We start from the raw sequence: 20,261 nt of genomic DNA, 5'->3' as shown, positions 1-20,261 counted from the left end.
ATAGATGTTTTGTTGTAATATCGTTCACTCTTGCTGATGTTTTCGACGTGTTAAATGTAAAATGTTTGATGTTTTTCGATCCTGGTAATAACTGCACGTTTGTCGCAGTGGTTAAAGTGAGTCACCTCGCCGTTTTTGCAGCGCCGCGTGTGGCGGGTTCGAATACCGCCCGGGACAAATCTTTGTGTGATGACCAACATCTATTTTGTATACCCCTTAGTGATAAGGGATGTCCATCCTTAACATTATGTTTTAATTTATATGGCAAAACAACGCTTTCCGGGTCAGCTAGTATCTATACTAATAATATAAAATTGTAGAGTTCGTTTGTTTGTTTATTTGAACGCGCTAATCTCAGGAACTACTGGCGCGGATCGAAAAAATACTGTTGGATAGCCTATTTATTAAGGAAGGCTATAGGTTAACATTACGCTATGACCAATAGGAGTAGAGCACCAGATAAATTTGTTTAAAAAATTATGACCTACTCTCTCTTTTGTGACGAAAGCGAAGCAGCGCGAGTCAGTTAGTATTTATATAAAACTCTTCTGTTTTTGAGCCATCGTCTGACTGATAGACAACGAACAGCCGAAACTACCGAGCGTAAAAAGTTAGGTATGAAGATTCCTTAGGAAGTGTAGAGAAGCACTAAAAGAGATTTTCGAAAATTCTATCCCGGAGGGGGAGAAATGTCAAAGCTGCGGGCCGAAAGCTAGTAAGAATAAAAAACTATTTCATTACGTGATGTAATTTTTCAACAATAATTACTGATATGATGTAATATTTCGCAAGTATTTACTAAACAATACTGAAATATGTTATGACTATCTTTGAAGACACTTAAATAATTTGCGATGACATACTAAGTACTTAGTATGAGCTATCTAATCGTATTGACTATTTCTGTTTTTAAATAATTTATACATACATAATAATATGTACGTTATTTTCACTATTCAAAATAAGCTCAATCTACATTAAAAATCAAATCATTTATTCATTTGCTCACCGGTCGGTAAACGATATGTGGGTTAAGCGACCCTTGGCGGGGTCATTCCGTAGATGGGTGACCGCATAGTGGTATTGAACTGGGCGTCTCCGTGCTTCGGAGGGCACGTTAAAAGTCGGTCCCGGTTGTTGTCAATTAAGATAACAGTCGTTAAGCCACGTCAAAGGCCTTCGGGCTTGAACAACTTTGACACTAGGTTGACCACTAACCATACGACAACAACAAGCGAGTTTGTTAGCTTACTGTATGTTAACAAAGTACCTTACTTACCGGTAAGAACCACTTTCTCAGAGAGCAGAGCACCGTCGCAGTAGTAATTGAACTGTGAGTTTTCGGAGTCATTCTTCACGAAGATGGTGGCCACCCAGGGGTTCACAGACGTGGTGAAACTCTCGCAGGACGTGTTGCCTCGACACGTTAGATCTAACTGTGAAACATTTCATCAATTAGTTTTGTACTGAAATAGATGAGCTCATGGCTTAGGTAATAAAAGCTCAAGGGGCTATCACGTATCTCAGTTGACAACCATTTGAAAGCCACTATGCTGTCCATGGTTTTCTCCCTTAAATTATAGTGATTAACACGTTACGTCAAAGCAGCAATGTACTGAATGGTGACCATAGATTTGACGTATACTAACTGTCAACTGAGTGAGATACTTAATAAGCCCGCAGGTAATAAAATTGATTCCCACAAGGAACAATTTTTTGTGTGATCAAAAAATAATTGTTTCGGGTCTGGTTGTAGTTTGTGCCCGTTATTTGTATGTTTGTAATAGTCCCCGCGACACAAGAGCAATTCTTAGTGTGGGAGATGGTTTTTTTACAAAGACCTGTGTATGTTCTTCCTAGGGCGTCATTTTGTTATTAATTCTTATAAAAACAATAAAAATTACAGAATAACTGAATGTTTTATTCTAATTTGGGGCCTGGCGTCGGAATTATTAATGGAAATAGGTATTTAATTTGTAAAAATGTTTTATTGCTATGATAATAACGTCATGTTTATGTTTTCATTTTAAATTATAATTTATATTAATACATAAACATATTATATGGATACTAGCTGACCCGCGCAACTTCGCTTGCGTCACGTAAGAGAGAATGAGTCATATTTTTCCCCGTTTTTGTAACATTTTTCACTGGTACTCTGCTCCTAATGGTCGTAGCGTGATGATATATAGCCTATAGCCTTCCTCGATAAATATTAGGCTATCTGACAGTGCAATAATTTTTCAAATCGGACCAGTAGTTCCTGAGATTAGCGCTTTCAAACAAACAAACAAACAATCAAACAAACAAACTCTTCAGCTTTATAATATTAGCAAAGAGTACAGATTTTAAATTATAATTTATATTAATACATAAACATATTATATGGATATGAATGAGATAAGGGCAGTGTGTGAGGATCCGAGCAAGTGGTGTAAAGTAAGGCCAACCAAACGAGATATGACCTTATGAGCCTTAATACCAAAAACAAGGAAACTTATTAAAATTTAAAATCATAAGCTTATTGTCAATTTCACACCTCATCAGATTCCCTTAAAAACCGATAAAATTAAACAGCCGAGCACCGAACCCGCGCTGGTGATAATGCCATTATCCTTTTAAACCCCGTCTATGGGGGACCATAGACAATTACGTTACACCATGAAACGAATTAATTAGGCTTTGGGGAAACTCGCTAACCGCTTTTTAACTTTTCTTCAATTAAGTCTTGGTTAGTCTCAGATTGCCTCAGGCGAAGAATTTGTGGCTGATTATTTGCGGCGTTTAATATGCGGCTAACCAATTGCTTAAAAGTTAGAGCTAGATTTGTCCTAATTATGTAGTTTGCGAAGTTTATTTGCTTGTATTATATCTTACTTTTGATATTGAGGGCACGAGTTCGATTCTGGATTCAGACAAAAGTTTGTTGTGCTTTTGTGTCCGATGCAATAGTAGCCCAGAGATTAATGTGGTCAACGGTAAATTGTGGTTTCGGGTTTGGTTGCTGGTTGCTTCATAATTGCTTAATGATTACTTTTATAATATTTGATATATTAATAATTAAATCAATAATATTTCATATTATTATAAAGAGCAGTTTTTAATAGGTATAGAACTCCTGCTAATATTATAAATGCGAAAGTTTGTGAGAATGTATGGATGTTTGTTACTCTTTCACGCTTTTGAACCGATTACGATGAAATTTGGTATACAGGTAGGTGAAGAACTTTTTTTTTTTTTTTTTCGTCAGGTAAACCAATCGGGGTCGCTGTAAAAGGTCGACCCACCGGCTAGGGCCCCGCCGCACTGGGACTGCGCAAACGGGGTATGTGGTCCGCCGTAGAGCCCACTAAAAACCTGACGAGTGTCCAACTGCTTCCGCAAAGACCTAGAATAACACATAGGCTACACATTTTTATCCCGGAGTTCCCGAGGGATCGGGATTTACACGGGAGGGGTTTCCACGCGGACGAAGTCGCGGGCGGCTTTAGTTTTAAATAATATTTGTGTGCTACGTTAGCCAAAATTAAACTAACATACAGTTTGCCGCGAACTATCCGCCTAGTGAACAGCAGTCTTTAAGGAAGGCGTTTTCATCCGGTTGGTGAAGTTTTTCGGTAATATAACCCAGATAAAGGCAACAAGAGTACGCACTTTAAACTTTGAACCATTTCGGAGTCCTTCAAGGAGTGAAGGATTATAATATACTAGCTGACCCGCGCAACTTCGCTTGCGTCACATAAGAGAATCATAATTTTCCCCGTTTTAACATTTTTCACTGGTACTCTGCTCCTATTGGTCGTAGCGTGATGATATATAGCCTATAGCCTTCCTCGATAAATAGACTATCTAACACTAAAATAATTTTTCAAATCGGACCAGTGGTTCCTGAGATTAGCGCGTTCAAACAAACAAACAAACAAACAAACTCTTCAGCTTTATAATATTAGTATAGATTTTATAACCGGTTTTAACTAATGGGTGAGTGAAGGATACGATCATTTTTAGTTAAGATTTTTTTATTTAGATATAAAAATCAATAGATAAAGAAATAAAAAGCCAGATTTATGATAATAGGATTTTCTGAACTTGGTTTCTTTTATTGCTAATTTGTATTGAAATCCGTAAGACATTAAATATTATGAAATATTATTTTAACACACATATTATATATGCCGTGCCGCACGTACACAAAATCACGGCTTCACCCCATAGTCTCAAAAACTCCTCATTCACATCCATACATCTTGCCATACAGGACCGCCGCTTACGAAAACTATTAAATAAAAGTTCAAACAGTCTTAAAAATAAGTACCAGCATTAAATTTTTAAATAAACTCCCAATTTTGATCTACAAGTAATGAAACTAAATAAATTAATATTTTGGGACAACTCACACATGGTCATTTGATTCCAAACTAAGCAGAGCTTGTACTATGGTAACCAAATAACTGATAAACATACTTATATACTTCTAAATACATACTTATATAGACACATTAACATCCAGACTCAGAGCAAATACTCGTGCTCATCACACAAACATTTGTCCCGGGTGGGATTCGAACCCACCACACGCGGCGCTACGGTTGTTGCGGCGACGTGACCGCTTAAACCACTGCGCCAATCGTGCAGTTTAAATGAATTTTACATTTTGCCTACAAAGATATTGTAAAGATATCTAAAACTTCACCCACCCCGGAACACTACGGCTCCATTTCCTTCACCCCCCACCCCCGGCAACCCCTTCCACCCTTTCATTTCTAATTCATTGAAATTAACAGCCAAAACACTGTGTTTAAGAAGCAAACATTCCAAATTAAATGACTCTGATTTAATTCAATTACAAGTACTGTGGCCATGGGGTTACTTTAAAATGCAGGACCAAAATAATGCTGAGTTTATTCCATAAATATTTAAATAAGTTATACTAATATTATGTTAGTCTGATACTCTTTCCCTGCTATACCGCAAAATCTATTGCAGAGAAATGTATCATTTACATAATTAATAACTTAGCCTCAAACGTAAATATTAAATTACTCGCGGTACTTGTCAATTTTTTTTTGCCCAAACTTTCGTTTCTTAGCATGGTTGCCGCTGGTATTTAGCTGTTTCCCTTCCCGTGTAAATCCCAATACCACGAGAACTCCAGTATAAAAAGCCTATGTGTTTTTGTGGGTCTTCAGCTACCCACATACCAAATTTCATTGTAATCGATTCGGTAGTATTTGCGTGAAAGAGTAACAAACATCTATACATACATAGTATACATACTCACAAACTTTTGCATTTATAATATTAGTAGGATATTGTAGCAAGATAAAGCACCGGTAAAGCAAAACAGGAGCAGTCTTCATTTCGTTTAAATAATATCCACCCTACTTATAAAGACTACGAGATTTCGTGAAAACGCTTTAATTCGACTGAGCCGATGTTTGTTGAAAATTATTATCTTGCTCCAATATACCCCCTTGTTGTGACTCCATTCCCACTGTTAATTCTCTAAATAAATGTTAAACACTTGAATAGGACCAAGATTTTGGAAAATACACACAGAAATGGCGAGATGGAAAATTTTCTGCTGAGTTGCTTAAATTCTTAATATTGACTTCCGTAGTAAAAATAAGTTTGACCTAAATGTCCACATTTTTTGCAATAAATTTCTGTCCTACAGGTGGGCAAGGGTCTCTTCCTGGAATGAGGGAAGGGTTAGGCCTTGAGTCCACCACACAGGCCAAGTGCGGGACTTTGCATAGCTTAAAAAATGTTCTAGAAAACTCTCAAGCGTGTAAGGTAACATCACGATGTTTTCCTATACCGCTAGAGCAAATTCCCTATTTGTACAAGCATCCTGCTATCCTATTAATATTTTAAATGCGAAAGATTGTGAGAATGTATGTATGTATGGAAGTTTGTTACTCTTTCACGCAAATACTACTGAACCGATTACAATGAAATTTGGTATATAGGTAGCTGAAGACCCAGAATAACATATAGACTTTTTATACCGAAGTTCTAGAGGGATCGGGATAAAAAAGTTACACGGGAAGGGTTTCCACGCGGACGAAGTCGCGGGCGGCCTCTAGTATAAAATATCTTTATAACGTTACCTAAGTAGGTTGTTGTTAGAGGATAGGAAGTCGCCTTTTTATCAAAAATCTTTATTTCCATTAAAATACAAACAAAACATATAATTAAAACGAATGCGTCACATTTTCATACATGCATACACAAAGACTTTGTGACAAAGACAAATAATGGGTAAACGTGGGTAAAATGGGTAAACATTCTCAAGTAAATGATGTGAGCTTAATTCCATTAGGGGGGGATCGTGATGGCGTTAATCTCAGGATTTGGGACTACACTGATGGATTGCATGAAAATGTACGAAATATGTACACTTATACATACATGTATGGAATTTTAATGCCTTTGTTCCATTTTAATTGTGGCTGAATTCAAAATCATTTCTGAAAGGATTTATTTTTATGTTGAAGTTTGGGAATCGTATAAAGTTGACTTTTTGGCCATAAAGGGAATGAGATATGATTATTTGTGTAAATATATTATGTATTTTACTTATTTCAAAATATTATATTATGTGAAAGTTCTAGTGACATACAGGGCACCAAATAAGAGATATAACAAGAGCCTTAAAAACCGATTTTCAGGTGACTGAATGATGAAGGTCTCGTGAATCAAAAAAAATCTCAAAGTAACGAATTAAAAAAATAAATATAGTAGTTTTTTGCCATTTAACTGATTATTTTTAAATCTAATGTTTTTGTATCCCAAATTACAAACGTATATCTCAATTTGCGTCATCGTTTGTATCGATTTAATACAAATTTTACTTCGCAACACTAACCCAGGCATCGTTTTTTCCAATATACTAAAATAATCAAACCCAAGATTGGTATAAGCAGATAAACACCACAAAATAAACACGCACTCATTACTTTACTCTATTTCATTGGTCCTATCAAATAAAAGCAACACTTCCCTTAGTTTTTGCAGAAGCGGAAACTCCTCTCTTTCGGTAATCGTGATCTAATTGCGGGTAGATCGACGATAAAGGAAAAAGTTTTTTTTTCAAACATAATTACTGCCTACCAGAGGCTGGAGGAATGACCATTATTTGTTGGGAAAGATGTTAGAGGGGATTGATATGGTATCTTACATCCTACTAATATTATAAATGCGAAAGTTTGTGAGAATGTATGTATATATGTATGTATGCATGTATGTATGAATGTTTGTTACTCTTTCACGCAAATACTACTGAACCGATGACGATGACTTAGGACTGAATTTTCATACAAACTTTTATCCTCTATTCTATTCCCTTGGGAGTAGAATTGCTCAAAAGCTTTTCTTAGCTGATGCCTGCGTAATAACATCTAACGGCATGGCAAATTTCAGTCTATCCGTCCAGTGGTTTGGGCTGTGCGTTTATAGATCACTATGTCAGTCAGTCAGCTTTGAGTTATATGAAAATGTATATTAGATAGATACCAACATCCGTATCTTTTATGTTTCAAAACAAATGACCATATATTAATGTTTCGTGATGCCGTATCAAAAGGCTCTATTCTCAAAGGTTCTTTTGTATAGTGATTGATAACGAAGGCTCGCGTGAGTGTTGCAACGCTTTTTGTAGCGAAAATAATAGTGATATAGTACGTGCGTGTGTTAGTTTGAGGTCTATCTATCGTATGGTTAGTGGACAACCTAGTGTCAAAGTTGTTCAAGCCGCCCGAAAGAACGAACGACTGTTATCTTAATTAACAACAACCGGGACCGCAGCAACTTTTGGAGCTGACTGTACATTCAAAATATATCGCTTACTTTAAAGTTTTAACTATTAATATTGTGGTTTTTTGATAAGATTTTTTTTTTCATAAGATAAACAGATTTTTCTAATTATTCGATTTACGGTGTTAGTGATTTGAACCTAATTTAAAAAGTAAAACGTACTTTTTTAAGTCGAACTGTATCATTAAGTCAGTTAGTGCCGAATTTTGACATGTTACATTATTCTTACGGGAAAGCGATATACAAAATTATGATTGAAGGGTGTTAGAAATATAAATAGAAGAAAACCAATACACCATACGAATACTTCAGTTAACAAAATAGATCGAAACGCCAATGGTTTGGCAGCTTGCCAGTACGGGGATAATGTACAACCCTTAATGCCTTACAAGGGTCCAAGTTCAAGGCCGGGCCAGTAATATTTGTATAGCACCCCTTATTTAACATGTGAGTCAGTATCATGAGAGAGTAAAAAATTGGTTTAACCCATTACTGTTACACTGTAGGCAGGGGTCTCTTGCCCGAAAGGTGAAAGGCCTTGGGCCATCATAGTGGCTAAGTGCAGATTATGACGTATTCCATCAAGAACTGTGTATAAAAATTCCCAGGCAAGATTCCATCAGAAGGTTTTTTTCTACTATTGGAACACATAATCATTTTTCACACATAACTTGGGAATGGTATTAGAATTTTGACCTGGACCCGAATTTGCCACCACTTGGGTAAAAGGGAATTACTGTACTACTTAGTTTAAAATTTTCTTTATCGATAACAATCTGATTAACTTTTTGTGTAACTTCCATCACCGTTAACGGAGATGGGCAGACGCTAGACGAAATACCACTTGGCTACCCATCTATAGAAACATCGCGCCGAAAGTTGCTTAACCCACAGACGTTTACCGACCTATGAACGCAATTGGATATGAGCGCATCGAAACATTAGAAAAAAACACATTATTAAGAACATTCTTAAAACAAAAAAACACTTCCAACTTAAGTATCATAAAAATTCCGGAAGAAACCATATTTTAACACTACAATTTTTTGTACACACTTCACAAATTACACCATACCCCTTATTCACAGTCAGTTAAATAACATTATTCTCGTTTAATTGTCTTATTTATTGCTTATAATTGCCGTTGTTAAGTAATTATTCGGTTATTATGACTAAGTAAATTGTGTTTAAAATTATTTTATGACTATAACTGAAAATAATTTACTTTGACTGTTCCATTTTATTTTACGTAATATGTAAGTTATCGGCTTCCGTATAGTATGCAAGCCGTTCGCGGCTTCATTTTTTCTGTAAAAAGAATTTTATGTCATCTTAGCCTTTCTTTCAATTTATGTTGGAGTCGGCTTCCACTCTCACCGGATGTAGCTGAATACCAGTGTATTACATGTTTTATTTATCGTTCGTTACACATCATTTTGGCTATATTTCCAGCATATTTACCGCGGAAGGACCTATTTTTATTAAAATAAACGTAATAATCGATTTTATCAAGTCCAAAAACCAAAAAAACGCGTTCAAAAGAAAAGCCACAGAAGTCAAATTATTTCCTTGAAAGCCTAAAACCACGCCAACCGCAGTTAAACGCCCAATCAAATAGTCAGAACGACATAAAGGCGGCCACAAACGAACAAAAGTCGTTGAAACGCGGACACAAAATTGGTCGTACTTCTATACATAGTGTGTCGGCGGCCGAATGCAAAATTGTTTTTCGCGCTATAAAAAAAGCTTTTTTTCACCCTCCGTGTCCGTATTTTGCAACAGAATGATTGATTCGAACTGTTGTTGAAGTGAGAGCAAGAGACATACGTAAAAATAAAACGGGAAGCCCAACATTTTGTTGGAAAAAAATCTGTCTAGTAAAATGATCAGTTAAAGCCGAAATATGATGTCAGCATTCGGCTTCCATCCAAGTGGTCAAGGATTTTATAATTTATGTGTGTATTATAAATAATGATCTTTTCTTCTAAGAGTGAAAAATACATGATTAAACCTTATATACCGAATAATTCTTGTATATATGCAAAGTCCTGAACCAGCACTATGCCACCGTGGTGCAGGCAAGGCCTATTACCATCTATTTCGAGAGTAAAATCTCGTCGAACAGAGAGACAGAAATGTGTTGAGTGTCATAAATTTTAATCTTTTGCGTTGCATGATTGTTATAAAATAGAATAGAGGAATAAACACGAACCCGCATTTTACCATTGAATGCCTGACACATACGTACGTAATAATTTATTCCAAGATTCTTTTAAATAATGGGTTAGGTGTATTTTTTGTCTGAAGTATAGTAAAAATCTATTATTCTAAACTATTTCAGTATAGAATACTTATTGTGACTACGAAATAAACAAAGCACATTGATTAGTTATTACATACAATTTGTAATCAAGTCACAACAGTGGCGTTTGTTTTATATGACCACATTATTATAGTATTGTGTACGTATCGCATAGAAATACTCGTCATGATCTCAACACATAGTTTATGCAATTGTTTTGTTCATAGCTCGATTCTCTACTACTATCGACTACCGACAACCAGCTTGTCATTGAGAAATTTTGTATGAAAATCTGATCAGCGCCTCTAGCGGGTGTCGTAGGAAACATTTTGGCAGTACATTCTAAATCTCGAACTTTCGATACTCGACAGTACAGATTATACAGAATTGCGCTAAGTAGTGCGATTCTCTGCCACTATCGACGATTTTCAACCGGCTAGCTATCGAGAAATTATTTTCCAATGCATGCTGTTTTCACCTATAAGTAGTTATGCAATTAAATGTATAAGTAAAAAATACCTTTAAACGAATCATTGTAATAACTGTTGGTGAATCTGAATAAATAAATTTTGTATTGCATTCTGATCAGCGCCTCTAGCGGGCACGGTAGGGACTATTTTTGCAATACATTTTAAATGTCACACACTCGATAATTGATTGTACCGACTGCAGAAAATCGCGCTACAGAATTCTTATTAACTAATATTTAGTAAATCAAAAAGGAGGATATAAAGTCCTCAACCCGCAGTTGGTCTTCGTGGTAGACTCATGACCTAACCCCTCCGTCGTTTGAGAGGAGACTCTTGCCCAGCAGTAGGACAGTAATGGGTTAAAATGAAACTAACTGAATGAGCCAGTATCAAAAAAATTACACATACTGAACACACTTTATTTGTAGCTAGTAGCCGATAGTAGTAGAAAATAGCCTTTCTGATGTAGGTGAATTTAGCAACGTGATACATTATATTTCAGGCTTCAAATTTTAACCACAAAATAACTCAGAACCGCAATAAAAGGCGTTACTTTTTTTTTATAACCCATTACTGTCCCGCTGCTTGGCAAGGGTCTTCTCCCAAACGAGGGGGAGGGGTTAGGCCTTAAGTCCACCACGCTGGCCAAGTGCGGGTTAAGGTCACGGCATAAGTTAGTTAAGACTATTTTTCATTTTCATTTTGCTGGCCAATCTTTGAAGCAGTGTGTCAGTAGCTAAACTCCGACTCCGAAGCTATTGTTAGCGGCACCCCTATAAAATATTACCAAACGTATTCATATTTGAAACGAAAGGACTTTTTAATAAATATAGATGATTTCTACCAAAAACCTATTTACCGTTTCACGATATTCAATATTACTCTGAAATTTATAATACGGCAAATTTTGTCGGAGAATATGGCTCGATTGTTAAAATGGTCGTTATGCTTTCAACGATTGGGTTTAGTATCGTAAGTTCGATTACCATATGAAACAAAGTTTTATATTGTGAATTAAAAATATTCGTTTTGTGTCTATAGTTATACATAGTCTTTGTATAAATTGTATAGCCCCCGGCGATATAAGATTTAATCATAGAGCAAGAATACTCTTTATTTTTAAAGTATCTGGAGTCAACATAAATACTGATTTACTCTAAATCTATACTAATATTATAAAGCTGAAGAGTTAGTTTGTTTGTTTGTTTGTTTGTTTGTTTGTTTGAACGCGCTAATCTCAGGAACTACTGGTCCGATTTGAAAAATTCTTTCAGTGTCAGATAGTCCATTTATCGAGGAAGGTTATAGGCTATATATCATCACGCTACTACCAATAGGGGCAGAGTACCAGTGAAAAATGTTACAAAACGGGGAAAATTTTTAACGCTTACGTAACGCAAGCGAAGTTGCGCGGGTCAGCTAGTAAATAATAAATGCCGTTGGAAAACTCACACACGGTTGATTACAAACTAAGCAGAACTTGTACTATGGTATCAAATTAACTGATAAACATACTTATTTTCCTGTTTTATATACTAAACTCACCCTTATTCGTTTTGAAAAAGCACAATAATAATTGATCAAAAACCCTTTTTCAAGGATTCAAGCACTTCAAACATAATTATTAAAAAAATCAACTTACAGCATCATTCCTCATTTTACTGGAAGCCAAATCATCACTTTCATTCACATCAACTTCTATCAAAGTGACATCAGCCAATGTAGTGGGCAGCTCTGTTCCAGTATACAAATACTCTTCATTCGTCGTATCTTTATACATTTCTATATAATCTATTAGAGGATAATCAGTAGAATTGTCGTCTTCGTCTTCATCATAATAAGTGGTATCAAATTCAACAGTATTATAAATTTCATTTCGTTCCACATTAGTTTTTCTATCAATATAAGCTTTTAGTAATTTATCATTTTCTTCAGACGCTCTCCCAACGGCTATCTGGATTTCCTGACTCAATTCTGCTATTTTTGTTATATTACCTTCTAAAGTACTGTTAAATGAATTTATTTTAGAAATTTCTGGAGCCATTGTCGTTGTTGTAGTTGATTGAGTAGTTGTTTCTTGTGTAGTAGTCATTTTCGTTGTTTTCTTAGTTTCTTCGTCAAAATCGACATTGAAATCAAAAGATTTGACGTAAATTTTAGTTTTATTATTAACATGTTTCACATCGAAACTAGTCTCGTTCAATTTGTCTTCAAACCAGTTACTTAAACTGAGTATAATTTTCTTTAAATCTTCGTACTCCCCATCTTTGACTTGATTGAATTTTGGCACTTGGAAGTTAAAATTTACACTTTCACTCACATATGGTTCTTCTAATAGTTCTTTGACTGAATTTTCGTCATTATCGGTGGTATCACTGATAACACATACAAACACGGCACTTATTAGTATTGTTTTGGTCCACATCTTGTCTAACAGAATCAACGTGAAGTCACTTCACGAGATGAAAAACAAATGCATACTGCGAATGTTTATCTATGTAACTATAACACTGTACTTTTTTATTATAGACTTTATGTAGATTGTATTAAAGTAGGTAGTCGTATGGCTAGGTTCTTTACCTTGAAGTTTCGTGGCTCTGACTGACTTTGATGAACGATCACAATAATTAGTGAGAATTGTGTGGTTTTAGTGTTGAGAGGAGCGAGAAGCGGAATTTAAATGCTTTTGTTGCATATTTCACATGTTTATATGATAGACTTAAATCATGATTGGTATTAACAACAATTAAAACGATATTTATATCTTATTGTATCAATGCCGTTGTCTTGAACTTTAAACGCTAAAGATTTCTCAAATGATGTACATTTTTTATATCGTGATAAAATGAGTGGCCGCAGTATTTGAACTGTGCTCCTCCGTGCTTCGGAGGGCACGTCGATTGTCGCTCCCGGTTGTTGTCTACTAAGATAACAAACGTTAAGCCCTGACAAAGGTCTTTCCAGCGGCTTCCACAATCTTGACGCTAGGTCGACCACTAACCATGCGATAAAATAATATAAAATATCTTACACATACAAATATCAGTCATATAGTAACACAGTTTTGTTTCATATAGATTCGAACATACGGTACTCGGTTTGTTTGTTGTTGTTTGTCGTATAGTTAGTGGTCAACCTAGTGTCAAAGTTGTTCAAGCCGCCCGAAGACCTTTGACATGGTTTAACGACTGTTATCTTAGTAGACAACAACCGGGACCGACTTTTTACGTGCCCTCCGAAGCACGAAGACGCCCAGCTCAAATACCACTATGCGGTCACCCATCTATAGAATGACCGCGCCAACGGTTGCTTAAACCCACAGATCGTTTACCGATCGGTGAGCGCAACTGGCTATGAGTGTTGTGTGACCAATTTAACTATCAAACACAGAACACATAGTATTGTGGTAACCACCTTAACTATCAAAAACATTCTTCCTAACCAATTATTATCATAATAATCTCATATTTTAGATATAATTACATAGCACTTAATAAATAATTATATTTTATTTGAAGGTCACACTAAGGTCGTAGCTTTACCCATCAAAGCTTGCCTTAGACTTTTGTCAGTTGATCACGAACTGGTAGATTTTAATTGTCCTACCCAATTATACGGGCATTGTGATTGAGTAGGGATTTCAAATCATTATTATACAAGATTGTGTGAATTGGTGTCATTTGAATATAGAAATAATTGTGTTTTTTTTATCTTATATTATATATATACTTTATATCACATCTGCTATACCCGATAGTGTAGAGAGAGGTGTATAAAATATACCCAAGTTCCATATAATTTCGCCATTAACAATATTAGACCTATGTAATAGAGGGCGAACCTATAACTATTTACTGGACACGTTACCAAACACCGGATTTTTGCTTTGAGAAATATTCTAATATATCAGCTTAGCCTTTTTTCCAAGCTATGTTGGAGGCGGCTTCCAGTCTCACCGGATGCAGCTGAATACCAGTGTTTTACATGAAGCGACTGCCTATCTGACCTCCACAACCCAGTTACCTGGGATATAACCCGATATCCTTCGGTAAGACTGGTTGTCAGACTTTCAAGCTTCTGACTACTGTTAACGACTGTCAAAGATCTTCGAAAATGACAGCCGGGCCCCACAATTTAACGTGCCTTCCGAAACACGGAGGAACTCGATATGTATAAGATGGTCACCCATCCACAGATCAACCTCGGCAAGCGTTGCTTAACCTCAGAGACCAAACCAAATGGTACATTGTGAGACGCGGAAACCTAACCCTAATCATGAGGTTTTCTTATGATTTTAAGTCGGGAACACCACAGACCGAGCTACAGAAGCAGTCAGTCAGGGCTTATTCATGGAATAAAAATAAAAATTAATCAAATTAAATATACAATTTACCTCAGATAACTTGACTTTTCGGCACAGGTTACACTGACAACACAAAAGTTAGGAATTGTGTTAGTTCAATGTTTAAAAATGCTTTCTTTTTGTTACTTGAACCATAATCCGATTGTAATCGTAGTAAGTAATAAAACCTAAAAACAATTTTGAAATTTGAAAAATAGCTGCCAGGTTTCTTACTTTTAATATTATAAAGCTGAAGAGTTTGTTTGTTTGTTTGAACGCGCTAATCTCAGGAACTGCTGGTCCGATTTGAAAAAATCTTTCAGCGTTAGATAGCCCATTTATCGAGGAAGGCTATAGGCTATATATCATCACGCTACAACCAATAAGAGCAGAGTACCAGCAAAAAATGTTACAAAAACGGGAAAAAATTTCACCCATTTTCTCTAATGTCACAAAGGCGAAGTTACGCGGGTCAGCTAGTTTTTTAATAAAACTAGTATAGTAGTTTAACTATGAATAGTATTAAACAGACAGACTTTCATATTTATTACTAATACATATGGATATGTTGTTTGTTTCTATTTCATAATCATTTATTATTATCAAGTTACTGAAAGAAGCATTTATATTTTTATTATAAATATACAGAACAATGGAACAAAGGGCTAATTCTCATTCTTTACTCAATTAAAATAACAAATATACGGAATAAATGTAATTTAAACAAACTACATTTATTGAGGGCATGCAAAGTCCCCAACCCGCACTTGGCCAGCGTGGTGGACTCAAGGCCTAACCCCTCCCTCATTAAGGGAGGAGACCCTTGCCCAGCAGTGGGACATTAATGGGTTAAATTTATTTATTAATTTATAAATATAATTTTATTACTTTAAGTACTTCCCTGTATTTGGTAAGAAGGCGTGATTTTTTTGTATGTATGTATGTACTTACTTCTCTATATATATTATTATGCTTTTCTTTTTAGCTAAACCTTTTTTCATGAACATGAACATTGGATATGGTTAAAGAATCGGTGTCAATATGAGAGTCGAGTTTAAAAATAATCAATAAGCTAATTATTTTGAATACACACAAAACTTTGAAAAGTCATTCGTCTGTTATCTGGGTTTGAACCATCGACCACTTGCGAGATAGCAAATTAAACCACTCGGCTATCATTGCATTACATTGCATGAATTATACTAAAACTAGCTGACCCACGCAACTTCACCTGCGTCACATAAGAGAGAATGGGTCAAAATTTTCCCCGTTTTTATAACATTTTTTACTGGTACTCCACTCCTATTGGTCGTAGCGTGATGATATATAGTCTATAATCTTCCTCGATAAATGGGCTATCTAACACTGAAAGATTTTTTTAAATCGGACCAGGAGGTCCTGAGATTAGCGCGTTCAAACAAACAAACAAACTCTTCAGCTTTTTAATATTAGTATAGATAATATATTCTTATAAAACAACTTCCCAGTTCATTAACTTTCATTATTTAATAAAAGCGTATTTTTATCAAAGCGTTATTACAATGAAGTAATTTATTCAGCAAGTGGGTTATTCGCTGGGAATCCGGACAATTTCTACACAATGCTAAGTTTGATGTAACTGTAGTTCAACAACTTAGTGGGGTGCCCACAGCCAGTTGCGCTCACCGGTCGGTAAACGATCTGTGGGTTAAGCAACCCTTGGCGCGGTCACTCCATAGATGGGTAAATGCACAGTGGTATTTCGTTCGACTCCGTGCCTCGCAGGGCACGTTAAAAGTCGGTCCCGGTTGTTATCTACTACGATAACAGTCGTTAAGCCATGTCAAAGGCCTTCGGGCGGCTTGAATAACTTTGACACTAGGCTAACCACCATAGTAGAGAACGATCAGAGCATCACACCTCTTGTACTCTGATGTGAAGGCAGAGGCGTATGAAAATTTATTTATAAACACTATAAACCTATTTTAGTTAAACACTACCTACTAACACTACTAAAATATGTTTTCTCTTTATCATTTCGCTAAGGAGTGAAAGAAACAAAACACTTTATAACCGTTTCATAACTTCATATATTTTTATGAAATAGAGTGTGAAACAAATTTTTTAGGCATGCAAGGTTATCATCACGATGTTTTCCTTCACCGTTATAGCGATAATTAAACACAATACACATTATAACTTCGAAAAGTCATTGATGTGTTGCCTCGGTTTCGAACCTGCAACCACTTGCGAGGAACGTGTCAACTTAAACCACTCGACTACCACTGCTTTTTTTCCCCAGACGCAGCAGTCATTGTTAAAAAAAAACCAGATGAATCGTGCATAACAAGGCTTTCTGCGAAGTTGTCGGACTATAGATGCAGATGGTTCATGTAGATTAAGTTTATAGCTCCGTTTGTTAGTTTGTATGCTTGTTACTTTGTTAATTGAGGAAGTACGTTTTAAGACGTCACTCTGAATAAATAATATGTTGAAATTTTTTCATTATAACTTTGTTTCGCTAATTGACGCTCCATTTGCGAATGTCTACATGGCCAAAGTAGCAAAAAAGTAGCGCAATTTAGATTTCTTAGCACTGAACCAGTAGGTAATAATGTTTATTCGATTGGTAAACGGTATGTGGGATAAGCAAAACTTAGCACGGTGATTCTACAGATGGGTGACCGCTTAGTGGGATTTGAACTGATCGCCTCCGTGCTTCGAAAGGCACGTAAAAAGACGATCCCAGTTATTGTCAACTAAGATAAAAGTTGTTCGAATGCTTTTCGTGTGGCTTAAACAACTTTCACAATAAGTCATCCACTCTTCTTCTTCTTATCGTATGGTTAGTGGTCAACCTGGTGTCAAAGTTGTTCAAGCCGCCCGAAGGCCTTTGACGTGGCTTAACGACTGTTATCTTAATTGACAACCACCGGGACCGACTTTTTACGTGCCCTCCGAAGCACGGAGACGCTCAGTTCAAATACCACTATGCGGTCACCCATCTATGGAATGACCGCGCCAAGGATTGCTTAACCCACGTATCGTTTACCGATTGGTGAGCGCAACTAGCTATGGGCGCCTCTAACTATACTAAAATCTCTTGAATCAAGCATATTTTACGCTTTGTTAAATCAGTCTACAAATACTTACATTTAATTTTATTCAAAGGTTTTATGAAACCAGAACGTTAACTATAGATAATTTATTTAAGACTAGAGGCCGTCCGCGACTTCGTCCGCGTGGCAACCCTTCTCGTGTAAATCCCGATCCCTCGGGAACTCCGGGATAAAAAGTAGCGTCTATGTTATTCTGGGTCTTTAGCTACCTATATACCAATTCATTTTCATTGTAATCTGTTTAGTAGTATTTGCGTGATAGAGAAACAAACATCCATACATACATACGTACATACTTTCGCATTTATCATATTAGGTCGGGGAAAAAATCTTTTTGCATTACAGTATGTATGAATTTGTAATAAAATCTCTTTGGCTTCAAGAATCACAAATGAGTACACGGTTCATTAGGTTTCTTTCAGTGGGCTCGTGAGGTACCCAAATATCGAGCTTTTTTGTGTAGAGAAAAGATTTTATTTCAAGTTCATACATACTATAATGCGAAAAGACTTTTTCCCCGACCTAATATTAGTAGGATAATCAAAAATGGCTTACCATTCTTTGCAGACCAGCAACCGACTTCCCAGTAACCATTTCCACATCCAAACTCCTAGTGGTCAAGCCTTGAGTATCACCAAGATCTTTGATCAACCTAGCACCATCAACCTCATCTCTATAATCATCGTCATCCGTCGTTATATCAACCAGTTCCTCAGGTTGATCAACCTGGTTGATAGAACCATCACCAACCAAATAACCTTCTTTGGTTGTCGTAAGCTCGATTTCATCGTATCTGAACGGTGCCTTAAAATTGTTAACCATTCTTTTCGAAATTTTATTTGTTCGTTCATTTTTCGTTTTAATATTAACTAAATTATCTGCTTGTATAGTTTCTGGGTTAGCAGTCTTCATATAATTTTTATTATTGTCTAATTTCATATATTTATCATTAGTTTCAGTTGTTACTTTTTCTCTATTTGCCTCAAAACCATTTATTATTTTCTTTGTAACAATAGTTTTTAAAACATCGCTTTCGTTACCTGCATGTGCATCAGTATCATTGGTTTCAATAGGCTCTTCAAGAAATATATAATCAACAAATATACCTCGACTTGGTAGCTCTTTATAATCTTTCATTTCTTCAACTTCAACCTGTCTTTTAGTCCTATGTTTAACTTCCAATTCGTCCTTCATAAACTCGTCTATATCAAAATCATCAATTGTAGACATTTCGAAATATTCAGCATCAGTTGTTGAATACATTTCGGTACTATATTCTACATTTACTTCGACAATTTGTATATCAAGTTCCGATATAGTGGGTATGCGTTTTATTGTTATATTTGCATTGATATAGTTGTATATGTCTGGCCAGTATCTTGTGCTGTATAGGAATGCCGATATTACGAACATTAGGACTAGTAAAATTAGTAGTATTAATACTTTTATGACCATTTTTAGGAACGGCTGTGATGGCCTCATCTTGGTTTCTGTTACGTACTGTGTAGATTTTTCGTCACTGATATTCTTGTCAAGTGCTTTACAGGTCTGCGTTAACAAACGTTTTGTGTAGGTACCTACTTATTTTTTAAAAAACAAAACTTCACGAGATTGTTTTTGTATTGTGACACTGCATTTAAGTTTTAACTCTGCAATTAAAGTCTAGTTATTTAGTAGAACTTAGATCACACTTTAACAACACAAATGACTTCTAGATAATTAATATTACATAAATTGATCAGCATGCTTATTGTGTATCTCAGTTGACATCATGTATTCGTCAATCTGATGGTCACTATGCAGTTCACTGCAGTTTTGCCATAACATCTTACTCACCATTATTTTACAAAAGAAGCAATGTACAGGATATTGGATATCACACGGCTGTCAACCGAAATACACAATAGCTTTCCAGAGTGGCTATCACGCATTTCAGTTGACAACAATTTGAAAGTCACTGTACATTGTTTTCTCCCTTAGATTGTAGTGATAAACACGTAACCTCAAAGCAGCAATGTACTGAATAGTGACCATCAATTTGACGTACACTAGTTATCAACTGAGATACGTGTTAAGCTGGCAGACGTTAGAAATTACACAATTTTATCAGAAAAAACTTGGCCGGTATTTAAACTAACCAACAAACGATTTCGCGATAAAATTCACAAGCGTTTAAAACAACAACATCCACTAGACTAATCTTAAATCAATGTGGGTTTTCTATAGTAACA

The 20,261-nt window shown here is 35.8% G+C and overlaps 1 protein-coding gene across 3 annotated transcripts in view; it reads right to left on the bottom strand.

Moving 5' to 3' along the window:
* LOC142983172 (uncharacterized) overlaps nt 1–20,190 on the bottom strand; it is a 34,618-nt gene extending 14,428 nt beyond the window's left edge. The window contains exons 1-3 of one of the 3 annotated variants that reach the window (XM_076130052.1): nt 20,169–20,190; nt 18,586–19,679; nt 1,280–1,436 (exon numbers count right to left, since the gene is read on the bottom strand). In XM_076130052.1, the coding sequence (XP_075986167.1) occupies nt 1,280–1,436; nt 18,586–19,512 (1,084 nt within the window). In that variant the 5' untranslated portion in view covers nt 19,513–19,679; nt 20,169–20,190. Of the gene's footprint in view, nt 1–1,279; nt 1,437–12,232; nt 13,045–18,585; nt 19,704–20,168 lie in introns of those variants that run through there. The other 2 variants (XM_076130051.1, XM_076130053.1) reach the window with 2 other exon arrangements.
* Between the last annotated feature and the right edge of the window lie 71 nt (nt 20,191–20,261).

This window comes from Anticarsia gemmatalis, chromosome 23, assembly GCF_050436995.1.
Source record: "Anticarsia gemmatalis isolate Benzon Research Colony breed Stoneville strain chromosome 23, ilAntGemm2 primary, whole genome shotgun sequence".
NCBI classification, from domain to species: domain Eukaryota; kingdom Metazoa; phylum Arthropoda; class Insecta; order Lepidoptera; family Erebidae; genus Anticarsia; species Anticarsia gemmatalis.
This window is presented reverse-complemented; position numbering and strand designations above follow the sequence as displayed.